At 45.5% G+C, this 22,529-nt stretch overlaps 1 protein-coding gene across 1 annotated transcript in view; it reads right to left on the reverse strand.

The window, feature by feature from the left end:
• Positions 1-6,798: 6,798 nt before the first annotated feature.
• Positions 6,799-22,529, reverse strand: part of LOC148524887 (G2/M phase-specific E3 ubiquitin-protein ligase-like) — a 29,543-nt gene continuing 13,812 nt past the window's right edge. Inside the window, exons 2-7 of the mRNA XM_088471600.1 lie at positions 21,380-21,504; positions 20,987-21,146; positions 20,611-20,717; positions 19,627-19,743; positions 18,444-18,580; positions 6,799-6,857 (exon numbers count right to left, since the gene is read on the reverse strand). Of these exons, the coding sequence (XP_088327726.1) occupies positions 6,799-6,857; positions 18,444-18,580; positions 19,627-19,743; positions 20,611-20,717; positions 20,987-21,146; positions 21,380-21,504 (705 nt within the window). The remainder of the gene's footprint in view (positions 6,858-18,443; positions 18,581-19,626; positions 19,744-20,610; positions 20,718-20,986; positions 21,147-21,379; positions 21,505-22,529) is intronic.

Consider the following 22,529-nt stretch of genomic DNA (forward strand, 5'->3'; position numbering starts at 1 on the left):
TGACATAGGTGTGAGAGGTGGGTAAATAGGATAGGTTACATAGCAGTCTGTGCACAGGGCACAGATACATTGGTGTGAGTGGTGGGTGAATAGGATAGGCAACATAGCAGTCTGTGCACAGGGCACAAAGTGACATTGGTGTGAGTGGCGGATGAATAGGAGAGGTCACATAGCAGTCTGTGTACAGAGCACACAGTGACATTGGTGTGAGCGGGGGGTGAGTAGGAGAGGTTACATAGCAGTCTGTGCACAGGGCACAGAGTGACATTGGTGTGAGTGGTGGATGAATAGGAGAGGTTACATAGCAGTCTGTGTACAGAGCACACAGTGACATTGGTGTGAGTGGTGGGTGAGTAGGAGAGGTTACATGCAGTCTGTGCACAGGGCCCACAGTGACATTGGTGTGAGTGGTGGGTGAATAGGAGAGGTTACATAGCAGTCTGTGCACAGGGCACACAATGACATTGTTGTGAGTGGTGGGTGAATAGGAGAGGTAACATAGCAATCTGTGCACAGGGCACACAGTGACATAGTTGTGAGTGGTGGGTGAATAGGATAGGTTACACAGCAGTCTGTGCACAGGGTTCACAGAGACATTGGTGTGAGTGGTGGGTGAATAGGAGAGGCTACATAGCAGTCTGTGCATCGGGCACACAGTGACATAGGTGTGAGTGGTGGGTGAATAGGATAGGCTACATAGCAGTCTGTGCACAGGGCACACAGTGACATTGGTGTGAGTGGTGGGTGAATAGGATAGGCTATATAGCAGTTTGTGCACAAGGCACACAGTGACATTGGTGTGAGTGGTGGGTGAATAGGATAGGCTACATATCAGGGCACACAGTGACATTGGTGTGAATAGGTGGGTGAATAGGATAGGCTACATAGCAGTCTGTGAACAGGTCCCACAGAGACATTGGTGTGAGTGGTGGGTGAATAGGAGAGGCTACATAGCAGTCTGTGCACAGGATACACAGTGACATTGGTGTGAGTGGTGGGTGAATATGATAGGCTACATAGCAGTCTGAGCATAGGGCACACAGTGACATTGGTGTGAGTGGTGGGTGAATAGGATAGGCTACATAGCAGTCTGTGCACAAGGCACACAGTGACATTGGTGTGAGTGGTGGGTGAATAGGATAGGCTACATAGCAGTCTGTGCACAGGGCACACAGTGACATAGGTGTGAGTGGTGGGTGAATAGGATAGGCTACATAGCAGTCTGCACAAGGCATACCGTGACATTGGTGTGAGTGGTGGGTGAATAGGATAGGCTACATTAGCAGTCTGTGCACAGGGCACACAGTGACATAGGTGTGAGTGGTTGGTGAATAGGAGAGGTTACATAGCAGTCTGTGCACAGGGTACACAGAGACATAGGTGTGAGTGGTGGGTTTTTCGGATGGGCTACATATCAGTCTGTGCACAGGACACACAGAGACATAGGTGTGAGTGGTGGGTGAATAGGAGAGGCTACATAGCAGTCTGTGCACAGGGCACACAGTGACATTGGTGTGAGTGGTGGGTGAATAGGATAGGCTACATATCAGTCTGTGCACAGGACACACATTGGCATTGGTGTGAGAGGCAGGGCCAGTTCTACCATTACGCATGGTACGCAGCTGAGTAGGGTGCCACATAGTGGAGGGAGCCTCAGCTGCGTACCATGCAGGCCAACTGTGTCTTTGTGACACAGCTGCACTTCGTGTGTAGCGCTGATCGGACGGAGCGCTGACCGGACGGAGCTCTACACAGTGTCAAACACACAGCCGCCGGCACCGGCAGCTGTGTGTTTGTTGTGATTAGCATCCTGTGCACCCACTGCCAGAGCTATCTTCTGCAGTGGGTAATGGAAGAGACGTCATGACGTCTCTCCCATGATGCAAAGCGGCCCAGCCCGGGAGGATGGATGGAGGAGCTGGGGGCACTAAAAGGGGGGCTACTACTGGGGGCACTAAAAGGCGGGACTACTACTGGGGGCACTACAAGGGGGCTACAAGGGGGGACTACTACTGGGGGCACTACAAGGGGGGGCTACTACTGGGAGCACTACAAGGGGGGCTACTACTGGGGGCACTTCAAAGGGGGTCTACTACTGGGGGAACTACAAGGGGGGGCTACTACTAGGGGCACTACAAGGGGGGCTACTCCTGGGGCACTGTAAGAGGGACTACTACTGGGGGCACTAAAAGGGGGGGCTACTACTGGGGGCACTACAAGGGGGGACTACTACTAGAGGCACTACAAGGGGGGACTACTACAAGGGGGGATTACTACTGGGGGCACTACAAGGGGGGGCTACTACTGTGGCCACTGCACAAGGGGGGAACTTCCACTGGGGGCACAACAATGGGGTGACTACTACAAGGAAGGATTACTACTAGGGGCACTACAAGATGGGGGACTACTACTAGGGGCACTATTTAAAGGGTAATACTTGGGGTACTGCATAGGGGGGAAATACAACTGGGGCCACTGTTTAAACGGCACTGCATAAGGGGTACCACTTTTGGGGGCACTACATGGGGGGATTACAACTGGGGGCACTATATAAGGGGCACTGCATAGGGGGTACCACTATTGGGGGTACTGCATGGGGGGGCTACTACTGGGGGCACTATATAAGGGGTTTACTACTGGGGGCACTGTAAAAGGGGCACTGCATAAGGGGGCATCAAAAAATATACTTGCTTACCAAAAAATTTTGGCTAGGGCCAGCCCTGTACGCTGGCCAAAGTCTGCATAGCAAGGGATTGGATGGCAATCACTGTGCCAAATATGGAAACCTGGTTATCTTTGGATCGTGTGGTTGCTGCACATGAAAAGTATGTTCATACCGCTAGAGGCTCGGTGTGGAAGTATTATGATACTTGGGAAAGATGGCTCGATTCTCCATATAGTCGTTCAAGGTTGATGGCACCCAGCCTGTTTACTATCTTGTCCCAAGCTTCTATATTTAAATAACAATAATAATATTTGTATAATGCTGTGCAAACTGTCTTTACCATGTATATATGTACCCAAATACCTTATTTATTGTTTGACATGCATGTGATGAATGATATACCGTACACATGCTATTTGGATAATAAAAAGTGAAACCACGCACAAGATTTTTTTATTTATTTTTTGCTTTATGTACTATTTTTTGTTTTTATTATTGTAATGTTTATATTATTGTATAATGTAAATTTATTGCATATTTTAAAAACTCAATAAAAAATTATTGGATTCAGAAAAAAAAAAGCAAACAAGAAATAGATGAAAGGTAAGCACTACTGTCCCTCTTTCCTTTCCCTCTGATGGGGCCTTGACTAACAATGCGCTCAGCTGCGGCAAAGAAACGTTGCTGGACAATGGAACTGGACTTTGGGAAAGGACAGGCATGGGAATTGTGGTTCGCAGACAGCCAGTTCTTACCTGGATTCTTGGTTTCCTCAGGCCCATAGCCCAGGGTTGCCTACCTTTAATATTCTCTTCCCGGGAGAAGCCCGGGTAAGAGAAGCAGAAGGGGGCCGACGGGGGCAGGGCTTGACGATTCGCGTCATTAAGCCCCACCCCCTCGTGGTAAAATTGCTGCGATTGGGCACAATTTACATAGGGGGCAGGGCCAAATGCTGTGATTCATGCAGAATCACAGCTTAAGCCCCGCCCCCTTCACAGAGACCCGCGATTGCCGCGGGTATTCTCCTAATTCTGCCAACTTCACTAGGAAGTGGGCAGAATGTGGGGAAAATGCCTACCCTTCCGGGGGTGCGGGGGGTTACCCGAAAAATCGGGAGCCTCCCGCGAAAACCGGGAGGGTAGGCATGTATGCCATAGCCCCGCTGCAAGCCAGACGCATCCATCCACAGGGTCCCCTGGGGCGGTCTTGACAGGTGATGGGGGGGTTCTCCACTGCACTACCTGGGTTTGTGAGTTGGAACACGACAGTGGATTTCTTTACAACCTGTAAAACTGAAACCTCAGCAAACACAGGCAAAGGGGTAAAATAAAAAACAGACGACACTCAGCTGTGCGCTGCAGTCAGCTCCGCACGAGACACAGGCTGCCGCTGCTTGGTCGGGAAGGGAAATCGAGACCCACAGTCCCATGGTCAAATAAAAAAGCAAACAAGAAGGGGGCATGGCCACGGAGAGCATGCTGTAGCTCACGTATTGGTGCGCTCTCCGGACCCTACTATCCTGCTTGCCCATCCTGACCTCTCCCCCGGGACCCAAAACCGGTGTATGTCTGGCGGAATGTGCGGTGACTGCACTGTACAGCGTTGGTGTGAAAACGAGGGCTGACTCACCCAGCAGCAGGCTGTTTGAGAGAGACGCGACCAGATCACGTGTGCCATTGGTGCCATCTTCCTAACTGGGCAGAGTCCTGCAGCGGCTCCTGAGAGACAGGAGGTGATACTCCCTGGTGGCTGAAGCGGAGCTGAGGCATACCCTGTGGCCTTCCAGAGTGGCTGACGGCGAGAGTGTACACCCTGGGCATGTGAGTGGGCTCCATTCTCCATTCTGCACTACAGGGCTGTGACTCTCATGGTGCTATATTTGCAGCTACAGCCTCCTCTGCATGTAATCACCTGCAGCAGCTTTTACTATTAAAGTGCCTCTCTATGTGTCATTTGTGCAATACTACCATGAAGAAAGAGGTGTCACTTTCACTTATATTTATTCCTATATAATTATATATTCTGCTATAGTCAGCGATAACCAGACAGAACCTCCCATTTCACCCTCATGATGGGGAAGAATTCAGCTGCAACAGCTAAACTGGAGAAGTTCTGCAGAATACCTCTGGCCCAGTCCACTTCTGCGGCACAGGGGGCGATTCCCCTCCTACATCCCCTGTGGAGTCACTAACCTTGGCTCAGTCCTCTGACACTGCGCTTCAATGTGTCCTTGAGGCAGTGACAACTTGTGAGGCTAGGTTGTCAGAGAAGATTGGGAAAGTACAGTCCGATCTTTCAATTATACACCATGACCTACAGTGTGTGCGTGAGATAGTTGGTGAGGTGAAGATGCGGACTTCCACTTTGGAGGATAAGATTACTCCTTTAAGTGTCCATGTTAACTCTATGGATTCCCAGATTATCTCCATACGAGGAAAATGTCTGACATGGAGGGACGCCTAAGGCGCAATAATGTTCAATTCGTGGGGTTCCCAGAGAAGGAGGAGGGAACCAATCCTGAAAAATTCCTGGAAAAATGGTTGTGCAACACGTTCGATTCTACCTCTTTCTCATCTTATTTTACAATTGAGAGAGCTCATCGGGTGCCTTCTAGACCCCTACCACCTGGGGCACCACCACGTACTCTCATAGTGAAGTTCTTACATTTCCGTGATCGGGACTCTGGGCCTGATCCAGAGCCGGACGCTCTGACAGAGCGCTCGCTCTGAATCAGGGCCGGCCTTCTTGTTTTTTAGTGCGGCCAGGAAGATGGTCGTGTTGGTCAAGACCATCGCGACCATCGGGCTTGCGACGAGACCCTTGTGATGTCAGTGGGGCTGGCCCCAGATGGTAAGCGTTCCCATGGGAACACCTCCATCTGGGCAGCCATGCCCCCGGCTCGCCCACCAAATGGGGCGTGCTGTCACTCATCATCGACAGCATGCCCCCTTTGGTACGAAACCCAGAGCGATGGAGCGCCCATCGCTATCTGGGGTTTCGATCATGTGCACGACGGAGCCGGCATCGACCCGGTTGTGAATCAGGCCCTCTATCCTCAGACTGGCCTGTACGAACGGTCCATTACAATGGAACGGGACTATTGTCTCCGTATTTCCGTATTTCGCAATGGAAAAACAAAAAGATAGGGCTCAATTTCTCCCGATTAAAAGACGTCTGCGTGATCTAAATATTTCATACGCCATGTTACACCCATCCAAGCTTCGTGTTATTGCTGATGGGGAGACCGAATTCTTCACGACTCCGATGGAAGCGGCACTGTGGCTGGACTGCCGCAGACCAGCAAGGGAACCACTGGTTAATGATTGATATCCTGTTTTTTTTTTTTTCTTCTTTTTGCTTGAGATATATCAATCATATGTAGTTGCAAGAATACTGTATAATGTATTTCCGTTATGGCGTTTCGTTCTCTGCTAGATCGGTATTGTTCTTGTGTAGATGCATCAGTATATACAAATAGGGGCGTGTTGTTGCTAATGTTACATATCTAAAGAAAAAAGTCCAGGAATGATGATGTTCGTCCATGTAAGATGACGTTTTGCCTCTTTCTGAGTTCCGTTTTTTTGGAGGGAAAAATTCGAACTCAATGTGCAAACTCGAACCTATCCGAGCCTGCACATCCCTACTTCAGATATAATTTGTCTAATGGAGGCTCACTTGACTGGTGGGAAATTATTGTCGCTGAGGAAGCCATGGATAGGATGGACATATCACTCTTCACATATCTCAGCATCAAGGGGTGTATCTATTTTAGTGCGTAAATCTGTCCAGTTCTCATTGGAAAGGGTGCCGTGTGATGCTTGGGGTAGATATGTATTCTTAAAATGTAAAATTAATTCTATGTCCTTATTACTATTGGCAGTCTATATTCCACCACCGTACTCCCACAATGTTCTTAAGAAGGTCGCTGAATTTTTGGCCCTTTTTCCGGGTATACCCACTCTATGCATGGGGGATTTTAATCACATATTAGACCCTATACTAGATAGACATAGAATGACTGCATCAGTAACACAGGGTAGGGAAACTGGATTTTCGAGTATGATTAGGGTAATGGGCCTGGTTGATGCCTGGAGGTTGAGGTATCCCTCTGTGAGACAATATTCCTTTTTCTCTTACACACATTCCTCTTTTTCCAGGATAGATATGGCCTTAGCTATACCGGATTTAATACCTAGAATACACAAGATAACATATGAGACTAGGGGAATCTCTGACCACTCCCCAATGTCAATTAGTGTAGATTTAGAGGGAGAGGGGTCAATACTTTTGGAAATTCAACCAGTTCTGGTTATCACACATGGGTTCAGGAGCAGAGTTGGAAGTGGAGTGGAAAGAATTTTTTGAATTGAACAGTGGTACTGCTTCTGTTGCACTTATATGAGATGCCTTTAAGTCATTTTTAAGAGGTTCTTTAATTCGTAGGGTGGCTGGGTTGAAATCTTCATATAGAAAAGCTGAAATGGATCTGGAGGCTTCTTGTAAGTCTTTTGAGTTAGCCTATATTTCGCTAACGAGTCAGATTTAAATAAAAAAGCATGGTGGGGTGCCCAAAAATTATGGAATGATTTCTGATGGACAAGGCATAATACAAGATTCTGTTTAACTCATATTTGCAATATGCATCAGGTGATAGACCTGGTTCTTATCTTGCTAACTTGGCTCGCATCGAGCAAAAGTCATCCAATACAGTGGTAAAATTAGTTGGGTCAGGCAGCGTTGTATATGTGCATAACCCAGATATTGTGGGCCAATTCGTTAAATATTACCATGACCTATACTAATCTAGGTTGGTTTATACCCAACCGGAGGTGTGTGAATTTTTGTCTACTGTATCACTCCCGACACTCTCCTCGGAGGCAAGGGACTCACTTGACTCTCCACTGTCAATGGAGGAAATAGAGGTGGCCCTAAACTCATTTCCAAATGGTAAAGCCCCTGGCTTAGATGGGATCCCCCTTGAGGTTTACAAAAAACATATTTGCTCCTCAATTACTAGAGCTCTTTAATCAAATTTACATAAACAATACGCTGCCAAATTCTATGTCTGAGGCACTGATAATTGTCTTACCTAAATCAGGCAAAGATACCACTATGACTGACTCATATAGACCTATATCACTTCCCCCTACAGATATAAAAGTCCTGGCTAAAATATTGGCCTCCAGGATTAACCGGGTCATAACCCAACTGATTCATCCTGATTAGACAGGCTTTATGCCCGGTAAATCCATGGCAGTAAATCTACGGCGGTTATTCACACACTTACAGATACAACGTGGGGATCCACAAATCTTTATTATTGTGTCATTAGATGCCACTAAGGCGTTCAATTCAATCGAGTGGATATTTCTTTGGGAGACCATGGAACGATTTGGTAGTGGCCCGGGATATATTAAGTGGGTAAAGCTGTTATATACGGACCCTGTGGCGAGAGTGTCAGTGAATGGATTTATTTCCACATAATTTTCACACCATAGGGAAACGAGGCAGAGATGTCCCGTCACCCATTCTCTTTGCTATGGCCATCGAGCCCGTAGCTTGCATGATTAGAGCTCATTCTAACATTCATTGGTTTCAGCTAGGATCAAGGGTAGATAAGATTGTGCTGTATGTGGATAACATACTATTATTTATCATGCAATATGTTACTTCTATGCCTAAGGCTCTTGAGGTTATTGATTTATTTGGGAAATACTCCGGTTTATTGATTAACTGGGATAGATCATGTATTTTACCCTTCAGGGGGACTTGTCCCACTATTCCTATTATTAATCTTCCTCTAAAATGGGTGAACTCATTTAAATATTTAGGAATATGGATCTCCAATATCCCTCAACATTATCTGCCACTGAATATGTTGCCACAAATTGAATATCTTAAGTCCCGTGTCCCAATTTGGAGTAAACTGCCACTAACGGTAACGGGAAGAGTAAATCTTGTTAAAATGGTTCTCCAACCTAAACTCCTGTATACTTTCTATCATTCTCCGGTCTATATCCCACAGAAATTTGTTAAACAGATTGATGGCCTCTTATCTTCACTGATCTGGGCCAGCAAAAGGGTCAGGATCAAATTGTATACTTTAACTAGACCTCGTGATGTTGGAGGCTTGGCATTACCCCTGTTTTAATTTTATTATTTTGCTGCACAATTAACACATATATGGGAATGGATTAATGATCAAACTGATAATTCCTTGCATGCCCAGGTCATGGCTTATTCTAAGACAGGCTTGTCACCATTACGACTAATATTGAGTGATAATCTACCTATATTTAGGATGCCCGTAATTAGGCAGGCCCTCACGATTTGGAGACTTGTCTCACTTCTATTACAAGCGGAGGGCATTGATCCAGATCCACCTTTTGCTCATGCTAATTGCTTTAGGGAGCTCTAAGCTCTTCAGGTCAGAGAAGCCTGGGGTCAGTGGGGTGTAGTGTCTATTGGTCAGATAATTCAGGCAGACACTCTAAAGACCTTCCATCAACTGCGGCTAGAGTTTGACGTCCCCAACCACTTCTTCTATAGGTATCTTCAGCTTAGACATGCTGTTAATGCTCAGTTCTCTAAAGTTCCTCTGTCGTTACAGGAGTTTCCCATTAAAACCTTATTGCAGTCTGCTAGTTCTAGTCACTTAATATCTACGATATACTCTAATTTATTGAACAAGCATCATAAGTCTGATTTATTATCATATATATATATATAAAATAAAGTCTTTCTGTTAGTTCAGGCTAATCTCGAGAACCACTTAATGGAATTTGATGCAATTTGCACCATTCTATGGAGCATTTGCAGAGGAAGGTTTAGGTGTAGGAAATATTAATGTGTGACAGAAGGGAGCCGGGCAGTGACGATTTTAGTGAAGAAAGTCAATGAAAATACTTACGTCCGTGCGTTTTCTTGGCTTACACTGCCTAAACCATTAAAGATACAGTATAGCACAACAATGGACTTTATTTTATACCATGTGGAGACTGATACATATTATCCGGTTTCTCCAGAAAAATTTATATTTACTGATACAAAAATTAAGTTCTCCCTTTTTTTTTTTTACCGTTCCTGTTTAATTTATGTAAAAAACGATTCTTTAATGTCAAACGAGTCCAATTCCCGGTAAGAGTCTGCTTTGGTATGACAATAAATAAAGCTCAGGGACAGACACGTAACGTGGCTGGAGCTGACCTTAGTGGAGACTGTTTTTCTAAGGGACAACTTTACGTGGCTCTTTTGCGTATCACATCAAAACGAAATCTTTTTGTGTTGACGTCATAAAGGAAAAATTACTAATGTCATCTTACAAGGCAATCTTATAAGACCTCGGTTAAAAAATGTAAATTCAAAATTGCTCTGGTACGAAACCTGGGTGGGTTGCTACTAGTGTATACAAGGGATGACTGGGTTCGGATTTCTGAAATCCGAACCACCTCTAGCCCCCCCCTGATCTGAGCTGGGAACCGAGTCAGGCTCTGGTTTTCCTGCCTGGCTCGGAACTGAAATCAAGGCAAAACGTCATTATCCCGCTGTCGAATTCTCGCAGGTTTTGATTCTATAAAGGTCCCACGATCGTTGCCATGTTTCATTCTGGCTGTGGAGCGTGCGTGCAGAGGGAGGCAGTTGGGAACTGTTGGCTAGTGTGGAGGGGGGGAGCTGGGAGCTGTTGCTGACACTGGCTGGCTACTGTTGTCCATACATAGGGGCTGGGTGGCTACTTTTGTCCATATAGGGGCTGGCTGTTGTCCTGTCCATAGGGGCTGGCAGAGGGAGGGAGCTGGGAGCTGTTGGCTACTGTACTGTTGTGATAATAAAAAATAAACTTAGTAGTACTTATATATACATTACAATACTGGGCTGGCTGGCTACTGTGAAGAGGAGGAAGCTGGGAGCTGTTACTGATGCTGGCTGGCTGGCTACTGTTGTCCATATACATAGGGGCTTGCTGGCTACTGTTGTCTATATAGGGGCTGGCTGTTGTCCTGTCCATAGGGGCTGGCTGGCTGGCTGGCTGTAGTGCTGTGTAGTGCTGTGTGCCGGTGCACACCCCTACTTTAAACCAAATAAATTGGAGCAAATGTGCAGAAATAGCTCAGACGTAGAAAGGGAGACACATTTTCCTGTTTTCCCTTTCCGACTAAAATATTCTGCTACACTATGTAGACCTGCAATCTGTGTATAGACATTACAGCAGCTGTTTAGTCAGAAGAGAATGTTTCCAGGGGTGCAGAGAGAGGGGGTTATTAATTACCCAGGCCTGGGCTTATTGGAGGTCTGGTTCCCCCCATAACACTGCTTAACTGTTTTTGGCAGTAGCCTCTCTCCCCAGCCCAGCTGCTGTGTGCTGGGCTTTGGAGGCTCTCTCTGCCTGCAAGGTGTGTGGGGAAGGAATCGTACTGATCGCTCCCACTCCCCTGGATCTGACCGTACCATGCATAGTGGTTTTTCAGATATTTGTAGGGTGTGTGACATAACACTGGCACTTTGTTTACTTTGCTGTGTTTTTTTGCATTGGTATAATCTATATTGTGTATGAGGGGCAGAAAAAATTCTAATACAAAAGAATATTAAATTTACCCCTACAGAGGTGGCAGTTAATGTATGTAAAAAGAGAGATTTTTTTGGTACATAACTAATGCACTTTAATTCTTTGTTTCCTTTATGGATGTGGAAAAAACAATTCTGGAGCCTTAAATGAAAGAAACTTAAAATTGGAAGAAAACACAGGAGGTCTTTTGGACTCTATACACTAGATAGCGCTGATGTGTCACAATTGCTGAACAGTCTTTCTATTTGGACCTATTTGGACCTATGGACCAATAGTCCTTTTCTGGAGACTTTTGGAGCTGCCACTCAAAATTGAGGAGTGTAATTTCTCTGTCATTTTTGGGACAGTGAGACTTTGTAAATAGTGGAAGAACTGCAGTCACTCGGGTGGATAGTCAATTAGAGGAAATCCATTCTGACACCTTCTCAGTAGATGCTACACTTAGGCTCTTTACTCAATTCCAGGGTTCGACAGGTCTTCCATCCTGCAGATAACATTTTAGCTCTGCAGTCCAGGATTTGTGAATTCCTGAGCAACCATCAGGTTTGGCTCCACAGCTGCATGCAGATCTTGGGTTCTATGGTCTCCATCTTCAACATAGTGGTGTAAGTCTAGTTCCTCTCCTGTCCTCCTCAGTTGGAAATTCTAGCATGGTGGAACAAGTCCCTTTTGCACCTCAGGGTGCAGACGCTCATTCTCCCTTGGGACAGTTATGGTGGCTCCACCAGCCCCACACATGGACAGGGACCATCTTCTTCAGATCCCAGACTGGGTCCTACTCAACTCCGACGCAGGTCTTCGGGGGGGGTGGTGGATGATGATGTGTTTTCAGACCTTCCAGGGTCTATGGACGACTCAGGAAAGCAGACTGTCCATCAATGTCCTGGAGCTCCACGCAGTACACAGCGCATTTTGCCAGGCACAGTCACTCCTCCTGGGTTATCCGGTCAACTGATGTCACCTATATAAACTACCAGGGTGGCACTCACAGTTGCAAAGCCATGATGGAGTCAACTGCATTCTCCACTGAGCAGAGTGGTATCCATCTGCACTATCAGCAGCCTTCCTCCCTGGAGTCCAGAATGGGGATGCGGACTCCCTAAACCTCCAGGATTATCACTTGGGCGAGTAGGCTCTACATCAAGACTCTACTAGTCCACCATTGGGACCTACCAGACATAGATATGATGGCATCTCAACACAATCATCAGTTGCAGTGATGCAGTTCCCACACCAGAAAGCCCGCAGCTCTCCTGGTGGACACTCTATAGGTACCATGGATGTTTCTGCTAATATACATCTTTCCTCCAATCTCAAAGATCCCGCAGGTCTTTCGCAGGTTAACGCTGGAGGGAGGCACAGTGATCCTTATGGCTCCAGTGTGGCCACAGCAGGAGTGATACGTGGATCTTCTTGCCTGAGTATCGGTTCTGTTCACCTTGCCTATGTGTGTGATTCAGAGTGTCTGCCTGTCTTCCTTCTCCTCGCTCCTTGCCATGGCTTGCTAACTTAACTGGCTGCCGGTGGTTGGGGTCGGGGTACAAAGGAAAGGGAGCCAGGGCTGCTGGGAAATAAATGTTAACTATTTGGTGCCCAGGCTCTCCTCTCTCCAGGCTATAGCTAGAGTGATCCCTGTACCCCCTATGGAGTCAAAGAAAAGGATTTAACAGGTAAGAACATAAATCTCCTTTTTCTGGATAATGCAATTCCACAAAGCCGCACCTTATATTTAAAAACAAATACACATGTATTCTATACATTTTTATATTACTGCCATGCTTTAGTAGGTAAACACAGACCACTGTGCAAATGTCCAGCAGGAAGCATGCTAATACATCTATTACTGACCTTGTTATCTGGGAGATCGATAGCAAGGCCAGGACAGAACATATTACAGTGCTCTTTTTTAAGAAATAAGTAGAGCAAGGATGTATATTTTTTTTTGGGAAGAACTGAGTAGAGCAAGATCATCTTACTTTAATGAATTACATTTATTACCATACTGAACAATGTGATGTAGAACTGAACAGCTGGAGACAAACATCCTATAAATGTCTTTTTTTATGTAAAAAAAGAAACTGCTAGAAAAATTTTATATTTCTGTCAAACTTGTATAGGATACTATGGACCCAATTCATTGGATTTATGTACAACTCCTATGAAGCGAGATCTTCACACGTCCATGTTACAAACTATGCATGTGCAGATCAAGTGCCCCCTAAGCTGCTGCACGATTGCCATGGTTCGCACGTTAGGGCATCAGCCCCGTTTTCTCGGAGTGACGAGGCCAGTGTCTGAGTATCCTAATTTAGAGACGTTGTTATAATTAGTTATTATGGCTGTTTACTTCTTTGCAAAATGCCTTGTAAGTGTTAGTTTCCCGGCATATGTGTTCAAATCGATAAACATTTTAAATGTATTGTGTTTCTGTGTGAGGGCAAACATCAATCCTTTACTGAGTATTGATACTTCAGATTGTGATAAATAGTGGGATGACAAGCTGAATATATCTTTGTTTTTAGGATCTACCCCCTTGTTTGCCTCATCTTCTGAACTTTTGCTTCTCAAAAAGACATCACCTATTGGATGGCATCCATGCCCTCACATCTTCATTCACAGATAAGCTATTTTATTCTGTATGATATAGCTTGTATGCTGTATGTATTGTTCTCACTTTTGAAATGTACATATATGCTGTGGAGATATCTTTTATTGATACATGAGGCTTCTCATAAGTGAAGTATTCTCTTCTGGGAGGAGTACCGAACATGCAAATTTAAACTCCTGCAGTTACGCTTTTGAACAAGTGTACATTTGGTAAGCATATTATCAAAGGATTTTCAACCACAATATTACATTATCTGTCACGGTCCTGCGGGCCGACCCTCCAGATACACCAATCTGAGAATCGCCGCCCGTGACTTTTACAGGTAACCCTCAGCATGTGTGGTTAACTAAACCTAGTAACTGCCACCAGCAGAAGAATATAATGTTAAAGCATAAAGTAAGCTTATGCTCTTACCTGCACACACATTTATCAATACTTAGAAAAATAGGTAACGAGTCATATGAGGACTTGGGTCATAAAAACAAAGATCCAGAACTAGAATTAATGTTTAATTGAAGAATGTCTTCAAAGCTTATGTACAAAAGTTTACAAAGAATATAATAAAAAAATCACACAGTTACTCACACTTTCCAGAAAATAAAATAATAAATGGGGAAACAAACCATTTGAGTGAAGGCGGATTAAATGGTTCTGGGACGAGGCCTTCCCAGTGATGAACTCGGGATCATCTGTATCCTTCGATAGCCTCATGTAGGATGAACCAATGGGTCAGGGTTGACTCACATATTTAGGCCTGCTTTTTCCAGGCACTCCCCTCACCCCCTCCATGGGGATGATTTTACCCTTTTCAGCTCAGAGTGGATTGTTTAGCTGGCTGAAGCTCAAGTTTTCCTGGCCACCTGAGCAGGGGTTCTTTAATTACACACTCAGCTATATTTCAAGTTTGGGGAACAGGCCTGGGTCAATAAACATACCCAGTGACTAGGTGAGGAGATACACACCTCTGGAGACCGAATGTCTCCCTGGTCCATCCATTCTTTTGATCACTGTCCCCAAACAGAACACAGGGCTCGTAATGATTGTTTTAGGAAGACAGACCTTCTTACATCCTCACTTGCCCAGCTTCACAGGGGACTAGTCAAGAGGGGTTTTGTCACCTTTCCACACACCAGACCTCATGCTGATTAGAGTACACAGACTCTAGAATAACGCTATACAAAGGATTGTTACATACAACTGTAGAAGAGGGAAAAATACATGTTATTACCAATATAATATCATTTGGAATTATGCTCATTCTGATGTGAAATTAGCTTTTCCGTTATACTATCAGGCCCTTGTTCTGTCTCCATTTGATTCTACAAATTCTGCTGACTCACCAACGGTTTACTGCAGAACTGAGCTGCCACCCACCTTTTTCAGTGCAGTATTTTTGCCTGTGGTACGGCCTGCCCTGTGCTCCAGGCAGTTTCTGATAGTCAGAGGGGAGGCTGACCTTGTTGCTGCCTCACCACTCCCTGTCATACTCCAATGAAAATAGCAGCTCAACTCTCATTAGCAAGTGGTAGGTGAAGTAGATGCTGGCTATAGATGGCACAGGAGCATTATGGCAGTGGCAGTGTGCTGTCAGAACCCTCTGGATAGGTCGCCTGATCATCAGAGTTGTCCATCAGAGCTATCACATCTCTCACTGAGAAGGGGGTGACCCTGTTTTTTTTCTGTGCAGTATTATTGTCTGCGGAACAGCCCCCCCTATGCTTTAGGCAGTTTCTGATTGTCAGAGGGGAGGATAACCTATCAATACCTCACCGCATGTCTCTCCCTGTCAAACTCCAATGAAAATAGCAGAGTGTTACAGAAGGACTATAATCTTCCCTTATATTAAGAATAAAGATATTAGTGTGAAGTTAATTGAGCTATTAACCTTGGAATGTTTATAAGTGATAACATATTGATCAGCAATAATTATATATATTATAAATATATCTGAACTAGAAATAAGAAGTAACAAGTGTAAAATTAATATAAGCTTGCATATAGAAAATGCACGATTATAGGAATATATATGTGTCTAACTTATCGAAGATGTCAGAATGCCAAGAGGTCGCGTTATATAACATGTTGTTTCTTATTTTGGGCCGAGTGTAATCTATAGGCTCACAGATGCTTCCTGAGATGGCGGATCATAGAGGACTATGCTAAAATATACTGTCCACCTTGCTATATGAAGATCGCAGGCTAGAGATATTAAGGTCCATCTGTCACCAGTGATTGTGCTCTCAGATAACTTGGAGAAAGTCCACATAAAGGTGGCAGCAGCACAGATTAACACCATCCCCCTTTAATAACATTCACTGATGAATTGATTTCCAGAACACTGCAGGGATCCATCAACCAACCCATAACTGATGGGAGGATGCCAGGAACCGTGCCAACCACTTATATTTATAATATCTGATTAAAAGCAACAGTCTTTAATTAGAACTCATTTGAATATGTAATTGATAGGCACAAAAGCACAGGATAAATAGCAGGACTGAAGTGTAACCAGTGGGTTAAATAATTTCTACATAGGTATATAAGTTGTAATACACAACTGTGCTAGGCCGCATTGAGGTTTGAAAAGAGTTTGTATTCATGTAGTTCTAGTCTATGCCTAGACTGGTCAGATTCACCTTTGGGGTCAGACAAGACATATATTGGGGGGCCTATACTTGTACCTGTCATTAACAGAAATGTATAATAAGCCTTTAAGACCTTATATGGTGTTAGTTGTAGAAAGTTAGCCACATTGCAATAGAATAACCATTGTAAGATGTATAGAGATGCTAAGCATTATGGGTTACTGAAAGTGATGTCCATGGCCCTGATTCAGAGCTGGACGCTCTGACCAGAGCGCTCGCTCTGAATCAGGGCCCACCTCCATAAATATGGAGCGTCCTCCTGGACGCTCGTATAGCTGTGGGTCACCACCCACAGCCTATACGAGCGTGCAGGATGATGGTCACGATGGTTTTGACCATCGCGACCATCGCCAGTGCGACCAGAAGCCTGCGGTTGAGTTTCTCAACTGCAAGGCCAGGAGTGATTTTGGCTCTATCAGAGCCAAAATCACTCCCACTGACATCACTAGTGATGTCAGTGGGGCCGGCTTCTGACGGTAGGTGTTCCATTGGGAATGCCTCCATCTGAATGCCTCCAATCAACATCGACAGCACGCCCCCTTTGATCAGACACAACGAGCGAAGGAAAGTCCTTCGCTCGTCGCGTCTCACGCATGTGCACGACGGAGCTCCCTCCGTCGTGCGCATGTGCAGTGCACACCATTGACCCACTTGCGAGCGGACAGCCACTCGCGAGTGGGTCTGAATGAGGCCCTATATTCTTTAGACAAAGAGGGGCTTTGAGATAGTGTAACTCCAGACATTCTAGGACACGCCATAACAGTATTTCTTTGTCCTGAGTATATCTTAGTGCTTACTGAGCATGTGCAAGAGATAAGAATGGTCCATGTTATGTTGTACCAATCAGTGCTTGATACCCAGTATGTAACTAATATAGGCTTAATATCTGGAAAGCCAAACACCCAGACTATGGTATATAAATCAAGACCTAGACAAAGGCTCTTTGGCTCGTGCATGGACCTGAGACTGCAGTAGAGTGTCTGCAATGTGAATTGAAAGACCTGGGCATTGTGAAATGAGGGCTCCCCAGATTAACATGAACTACATCTTATGTTGAAGATAATGAATGACTGGTGTCATCTGAACACATAGACAAAAGTATACTGTATACTTTGTATGTTTGTTACTTATAAATAAAGTGTGTTAATTTGTACTCACTCAGTTGGTTATGTGGTATAACCATTCACTTCGATCAGAACGAAACACACCGTTATGCACTGAAGCCATATGAATGGAGCCTTTGGATTGAAGCCTTAGGCATGCCTAATATCAATATTACTGATTTGTAATCCCCTGCTAAAATATTTTATAAAAGAAGAATTTTCTCTTTACTTGGTTTGGAAAGCAAAAGATATTTAATTGCTCTAATTCCACTGATGTGAATATGGGGACGAGAGTGAGAGACACTGCACGGATCCACACAGTTCTCTGTTCCTGCAGGATGTGTACGACAGGTAGGTAGCAGATCATGAGGCATCTTGTCTCCACCTGGGCCCCCAGGTTCTGGGTTTAGCACCCTACAATGGTGATTTTCTGGTCCTCCTGGATGTTATTATTTTGTAACCCCTCACCCGGGCGCAGGTCTCTCCTGGTGTTACTGAAAGATGCCCCCTCGTCCGGGCGCAGGTCTCTCCTGGTGTTACAGCAGGCGGAGGATTTGCTCTGCTCGTTGATGGTATTACCACAGATGCCTCTGCAATCAGAAAGAGATCCAACATTGTTAGCGATATGTTTATGTGGATGGACGTACTCTGTGTCCTACAAGTTGCAGGTTGGCTAAGGCTACTGTAACATGAAAAGGGCCACACATCGATTACACTACAGTGGCATTAACCCAAGATTGGTAACTTAATGATAGTTTTCACTAATGTCTCATTCTACCACGTAAGTGAAATATAAGTTATGATGTTAGATACTGTACTACCTAGTAATAGGTGACAAATGACAGGGGAAAGTACTTACCAACAACATCCTCCGGCTTCTCCAGAATGGAGGCACACTCTGCACAGGTCCATGTGCTCTCAGCAGATCTCAGGGCTGAGCAGGCGAGGTGGGTTCCTGCTGACCCACAGCAGTGACACCGAATTATACACCATTCACTGAAAGAGGAGACACAGAGGATAAATCTACAGCTGGAGCTATAAATCTCAGCAATGGAGCATTTCGCTACAGGAAGAAATAGGCCCTAAGATACTAAATGTTTTATTGTATTCTAGAGAGGATTAAACAATTTGGCAGCTTATAAGAATGTATACATTTCAGCAAATTTTTTACCTTCAAATGCATCTTAATCAAACAGTGATGGGAGTAGGACGCACAAGCAACTTCTGCTGATTAAAATGATATGCGGCATGCCTATATTCTGTGTGTGACAGCGGGTGTATCTGTATGCGAAATGCTATGTTACAGTGCCAGTGGCTACGACACTGTAACAGCTGATACGTCACCCACACAATGGTTGATACGCCACCCGGCACAATGGTTCATACGCCACCCGTCACAATGGTTTATACGCCCCCCTGCTCCCCTCATTCTTTTATATTGTGGGCATTGGCTATCATAATGTGTCTCTGGTGCCGAATAGAAGAGCAGCCGGGAAGAGAAGCCTCCGAGCCACCCAACCAGCACAGTGAAGCATGATAAAGAGAAGAACAGAATTATAGGGCAGAGAGAGACGGAGGAGCAGGTAAGTGTGGGGTGAAACCAATAACAAAGTGGGCAGCGCTATCAAGAAAACCTAAGGTACTGGGAACTCTCTGATAAAGATTCCAATATTACAATTTATTGAATACATATTAGATTCACAACACATATAAGATATGGGATACGTTCAGTATCCCGGCGCATCCTGTACCCATCCCATAACATATATTATAACAGAAAACGATTATAGTAGCCAGGTTCTTGGTGTCGGCCTCTTAGTAAGCACACAGTAAATGTGAAAGATATCAGCCTCTTAGTAAATACACCGTCACATATATTACGCATACACCCAGTAGATCCTTAGCTAATAAACGTAGGGTCCTATTTATCAGAGTCTAGGCCGCATTAATCATGCGGAATGAGCAGGGGAACCTTCCCAGGGGCTGCTGCTGGGCCATAGCACACTGGCAGCCTTTAAGAAATAAAATGCGAAAAGTTTTACCTGCCGCTCTCGCTGTGAGTTCTTCCATGGTCGCAGCGGCAGGGATCCGCGTCGCACTGTTGGTGGACCTGCAGTAGTTCTCCAAAGGCGTTGTTCTCCAGTTCCCAGGATGCATCTCTGAAAGGTTAATGTGAGGTAATATCGCTGATGTAATTAATCAATGTTACATTACAACGCTTTCTTCTGTCTGTTTCATCTAGTCCAGCAGTCCAGTCCGGCAAGCCGTCACTATGGGTCTCGCTACAAAGGGGGCGTGCTGTTGATGGTGAGTGACAGCACGCCCCGTTTGGTGGGCGTGCCAGGGGCGTGACTGGCCAGACGGAGGTATTCCCATCGGAACGCCTACCATCTGGGGCCGGCCCCACTGACATCACAAGTGATGTCAGTGGGAGTGCTTTCAGCTCTGATAGAGCTAAAAGCACTCCAGGGCTTGCGGCAACGAGACCCTACCACAAGGGTCTCGTCACAAGGCCGATGGTCGCGATGGTCTTGAGCATCGCGACCATCTTCCTGGCCGCTCGCTATAGCTGTGGGTGGTCACCCACAGCTATACGAGCGGCCGGGAGGCCGCTCTAAAAATTCAGAAGGACGGCCCTGATTCAGAGCGAGCGCTTTGTCAGCGTGTCCGGCTCTGAATCAGGGTCATAGACCCATAGCCAAGTGCCCATAGTCTTATGGCTGGATTTGGCAATTTGCTTACTAAAGAACTGATAAATCTCTGTAAATTATAATAGGACACATTTTGCTTATAGCATTTCATAAGCTGCATCATATGTATGATATAACACCAGATTACTGCATATGCACAGGGGATTATGGGTAAATTCCAGATTGTTGGTGATGTTCTGTGCATGCGCCAGTGTCATTTTTTTTTCAGGGGGAGGGGGCTCACAGGAATCCTCACATGGGCCCCCTCCAGTCTTAAAATGCCTCTGTGATGGAGCTGGATTCTATGTTCTAGATAAAGACAATTGTTACATATACCTGTGGGGAATGTAAATTCCCATTTGCAGCATCTCCTGCTGGAAACTCTCCATGTTCTGGCATATGGGGCACTTCAAGAAATACTTCCCTGCGTTTAATGCATGCATCTGTAATGTAAGAAGTTCAGATGAAATACCAAATATATATATATGTACAGTCATAAAGCAAACATCCTGCACAAGAGCTGACGAGCGAGGACAAGCCGACCAGCCTAACGTCAGGCTGCATTCGCCATAATCCTTCATATACAGAGAGCGGGCACCGGGATCAGCTTCAAACCCTCCACTCCATTGGCCGTCATTCCTCAGCTCTCTCTTGGTTGGCCTCCTCCCGGTGACTCCGATAGTGAGGAGTAAATAGTAAAGCCATAGCTCACCTGCAGGCAAGTCCTGTGGAACCAAGTGTTTTTGCAGCAGGGGCTCTTAATCACATCATATGCAGGGGCAGGGGTCAGCTCCTCCAGGCAGATGGTACATGCACTTACTCCGTCCTGTGCCGCAGCCTTCTGAACTGGCCGATGCCTTGGGCAAAATGATCTGCAGGGAAACAAATATTACAGAATAAATAGTGAGAAGTTCAAACAAAAACCCCACTGTAACGGAACATACATACACAGCGCGATCACACGCCAAGACATAGTGGGCGTGCTAATGCCTTGCCGTACGATCGCCTGCCTTGCCGGATTTGCATACGCCAGCTGCGTGCGAACGCATCTAGCAAGCGGGTCTGAATCGGGTTCTATATACCTAGAAGCAAATGGATTACTCACGGAAACTCCTTGAAGTACTGGAATATAAATTCCTTTTCCTGGCCACAGGGGAAGTGCACGGTCTCAGTGCAGGCCTTCCCGCTGCAGCGTATGGAGGCGCCCATCCTCTTGCACACTGTGCAGGGCTGCAAAACATGATTAACAAATGACAATACTGAGAAAAACACGAACAATGAGTGTAAATAGGTCCCCCACTATAAATAACCTTTGTTCTAGACTCCTTTACTTCCTAATAATAGAACAGTCACTGTATATAACACTCAAGTATAACCAGGTCCTCTGCTAACCACCTTAGTGGGAGAGATAGAAAATAGCTCCTCTAAGGCTTCCAATCATAGCTGCTGCGGCTGATCGGCCGTCCTACAGAGAGACCTATGGCACGTTAATCTTTTTTTCTTTCTTTTTTTTATTTTAGTGAAGTGCAAGTGCATATGTCTGAGCTTCCAGTCCTCTGTGCATGCAGGAACCGGCAAGCTGGATCACACATGTGCATTTAGCAGCACACTGGCTCGAGGAAGCAAAAAGATCTGCATTACCGCTGACAGGCGGCATCACTCTGTTTCTTTCCACAAGCACCCATTGTCTGCTCTGCATCCAAATACTCACTACAACCACAGTCGGTAAACCATCAGGACTCATGAACAGTAAAAAAAGCACAGTGGCCAACTGCGCCAACACCTGCAATGCATTCACCTCAGAGTTAGGTCCATACACCAAAACATTTTATATAAATACAACTCCCCAGAATCTGTTGACCACCTTGGGAAAACACTTCTGATTGGCTGAGTGGCTTTTGACCTTTCTGGTCACATCAGTACCACAGTCATTCTGCACCGCGGCTCTAGGCGGAGCCGTTCTCACTGCGGCATCACAAAGCTGTTTATTTTATTCTTTGTGGATTATCAGGGAATAGAATAAACTCCCAATTAGGCCCAATATGTGTCATTCAGTTCTCCGGTGACTTCACATGACATGAGAAAGTATCAGCATGATCGGCTCCTCACCTGCTCTGCCGCCCGGCTGGCTGCCTTCCGCACATCTGGGTACAGGAAGCCATAGAAGCCTTGCCTGTCACTGCCCCTCTGCAGCACACCGCTGGATAGTAACTGGATAGGAGAGAGGGGAGATGTACTTATGGCTGTCACCACTG

Source organism: Taudactylus pleione, unplaced genomic scaffold (assembly GCF_031769625.1).
Source record: "Taudactylus pleione unplaced genomic scaffold, aTauple2 ptg000115l, whole genome shotgun sequence".
Lineage (NCBI taxonomy): Eukaryota > Metazoa > Chordata > Amphibia > Anura > Myobatrachidae > Taudactylus > Taudactylus pleione.